Genomic DNA, 2,581 nt, shown 5'->3' with positions numbered 1-2,581 from the left:
AAGTAAACCTACAGAATGTCTGCCATATAGATAAAATGTTTCCCTTCAAGTTCCATTTTTATTTATCATCAAATTCTCTTTTAGGTGGATAGGACCCAATGGTTTTCTTTGGGATGAGATATATCAAAGTCGAATTGCTGTCCTCAGCACAATAGGGGGTGGGATGGACTCAATCAATTGGCATCTTGGCTTTACTTTTCATGAGGTGGGAAGTGCTCCAGGAAACAGCAGAACGGGCCCCAGCACCCTCTCCCAGAAGCTCATTCAGAGGCGGACTCCCCTCTGACCTTGAGAATCAACTCACTTGCTTTCCTCGGACTCCTGACTTGGCCTACAGGAGGGAAGAAGTGGGGTGAGGAAACAAGACGGTGACAATGTGACAGGGAACAGAGATGGCAGTGGAGGGGTTGGGAGGGGAGCTAGAAGGACACTTATTGAGGACCTGAGTCCTACAAGTGGATGGGAAATCTCCTGGAAGGTCAGAGCAGGTCAGGGATCACCTGCGGACTCTGAAGACACATGGAGATGGGTGTGGGCTGGGCTCTGTGGCTCTGACTGGTCAGTGTCCCCCTTACCTCCAAATTTGTCCTTGCCTTCTTCAACACGTCATGTGTCCTGGTCACTGAAACAACAAAACAGCCCAACAAGGCAGGGATCACCAGCTGGGCCCATACCTGCCTTGGGTGTGTGTTCTGAAGCGTATCCTTCTGGCCACTCAGCTCAGGGTCTCCTGCTGTCCCCACGTGCCCCTCCCTCCACATCCACAATCACTGGTGGCACGGGAGGTTTGGGGATGTCACATCAGTGTGCCCCCTCCCCAAGTCTGTATGGTCACCGTCTATCCACAGCACAAGTGGGTAGGCTGGAAGCCCCCCCACCCCAAATTCCTCTCCCGTCCCTCGGGTTGGGGGCACTCACACTGGCTGAAGATGAACCGCTCCATGGTCTCCTTCTGCTGGTTGGCGGTCTTCAGACGCTCAGCTGTGCTCTGAAGGAGATTCTCCTGTGCGGACAGTTTGGTTCTCAGTTCCAGAAGTTCCCTTTTCAGGGACTGTCCCTGAGAAAGAGAAACAGGCTGTCAGTGGTCAGAAGGCCTAAGCACCCCATGGTTTGTGGCTCTTGAAAATCGAAATTGGGATTCTATGATCTTCTCAATTATTTCTGGCCTGGGTTCCCTCCCTGAAAGCCTCTAAAACCCTCCAGCGGAGGCCCGCCTAGGGTGGTCTGGAATGGTAGGATTAGGAAGCCTCCCTGAAAACCTGGGAGCCCCACACAGAGGAGGCCTCCAGTCCTGTTGCTGAAGAGAACCTGACTCTGGGCAGTGCCAAAAGTCCTGGTGGTTGAACAAGAAAGAACCCACGTTTGGTGCTGACGTCATGTCTGGTACCCTGGCATCACAAATACGACTTGCTAGTTGGGAATGTGACACCCAGAGAGAGAGGGCTGGCCTGAGACAGTGTGAGATTTTGTAGATATTTGTGCCAACTTCAAGATGGCAAAACACCCCCATCCTTGGTGCTGGCATACTTAGGTCTCCTAAGGTGTCAGTGACATTAATCTGGCTTCAGAATCCCGGGGTGGGGGGCAGATGGAGAAACCTTCCTGTCCAAGGTCCCAGCAAGCAGAGCCCAGGCCTCGGGTCTGAGGGCACCTGGCGGAGGTGGGGGGAGGGCTGACTCTCTGGGGCCTGGCCCAGGGATGCAGAGGTAAGCTGTGTGTTGGGATGCGGTGGGTGGCTTCTAGAGGCTGGTCCTCTCATGGTGATATTCTGTGGGGTGGCACAGGGACACGAGTGTTGACGCTTTCACATGCCCCTAAACTCTCAGCTCAGCCAAGTTTAGAAAGTGAAAGAAAGCGAACACTCATGGGCCACCAGGGCTCTGCTGTGCGCCCTCTCCACAGCCTCCTCTTCTGTCTTCACAGGGGGAGGAAGGAGAAGGGATGTCGTCAGAGCTGTACTGCACGCAGCCAGCACAGATGACAGATCTCCCTCGGGGACACTCCTCTGAGGAGCCTCTGTCCCAACTCAGCGTCTGGCTCCTGACCTTCAGGACCTGCGGGACGGAGGAGAGGGGTGACATCTGGGGCAGAAGCAGGGAAGGATGTGCCACTCACCGAGTTGCCAGCCGGTGCAGGGCTGGGGGGGCTTGGCAGGGCTGCTCGCCAGAACATGGTGAGGAGGGAGGCCGACTCCTCCAGTGTGTGCTGCAGGGCCTGTGCGCTGCTCCCGAGTTCATGGATGCCTTTGCTGCCTGGCACCTGGAAGAGTGGGTGAGATGGGCGCGGACATCAATGGGGCCGAGCGATCACTCTCTCCCATCCCTCCCCACCCCAGCACTCAGGGCTCAGGCTTCCTTTGTGAGTGAGGCACAGACATGGCCTGCTTGACCCTGTGAAACCCTTTTCTAACCTGGAAGCCCAGGGTCTCCACCTTAGCAGTGACCTCCAACTTGCAAGGATCATCAGATTCCAGCTTCCCTCATACTCTCTGTAAGCTTCTAGTCCTGATCCGAGCTCTCAAGTCTAAGGTCCTTGATTTTTGCACTGGCACCACTGGGCAAAACCCTAAATCACACTTTCC

General features: G+C 55.1%; 1 protein-coding gene across 1 annotated transcript; it reads right to left on the bottom strand.

The window, feature by feature from the left end:
* Positions 1-6: 6 nt before the first annotated feature.
* Positions 7-2,259, bottom strand: LOC125917554 (myomegalin-like; the record flags this gene model as incomplete). The annotated part of the gene is made up of 4 exons (XM_049623726.1): positions 7-331; positions 576-622; positions 919-1,057; positions 2,116-2,259. Coding segments are annotated over 4 exons (366 nt in total), but the record flags the coding sequence as incomplete, so codon positions are not given.
* Positions 2,260-2,581: the final 322 nt, after the last annotated feature.

The sequence above is a fragment of the Panthera uncia genome, unplaced genomic scaffold (assembly GCF_023721935.1).
Source record: "Panthera uncia isolate 11264 unplaced genomic scaffold, Puncia_PCG_1.0 HiC_scaffold_1994, whole genome shotgun sequence".
Classification (NCBI taxonomy): Eukaryota; Metazoa; Chordata; class Mammalia; order Carnivora; family Felidae; genus Panthera; species Panthera uncia.
Note: the sequence above shows the minus strand (reverse complement) of the source record. Positions and strands in the feature narration are given on the sequence as shown.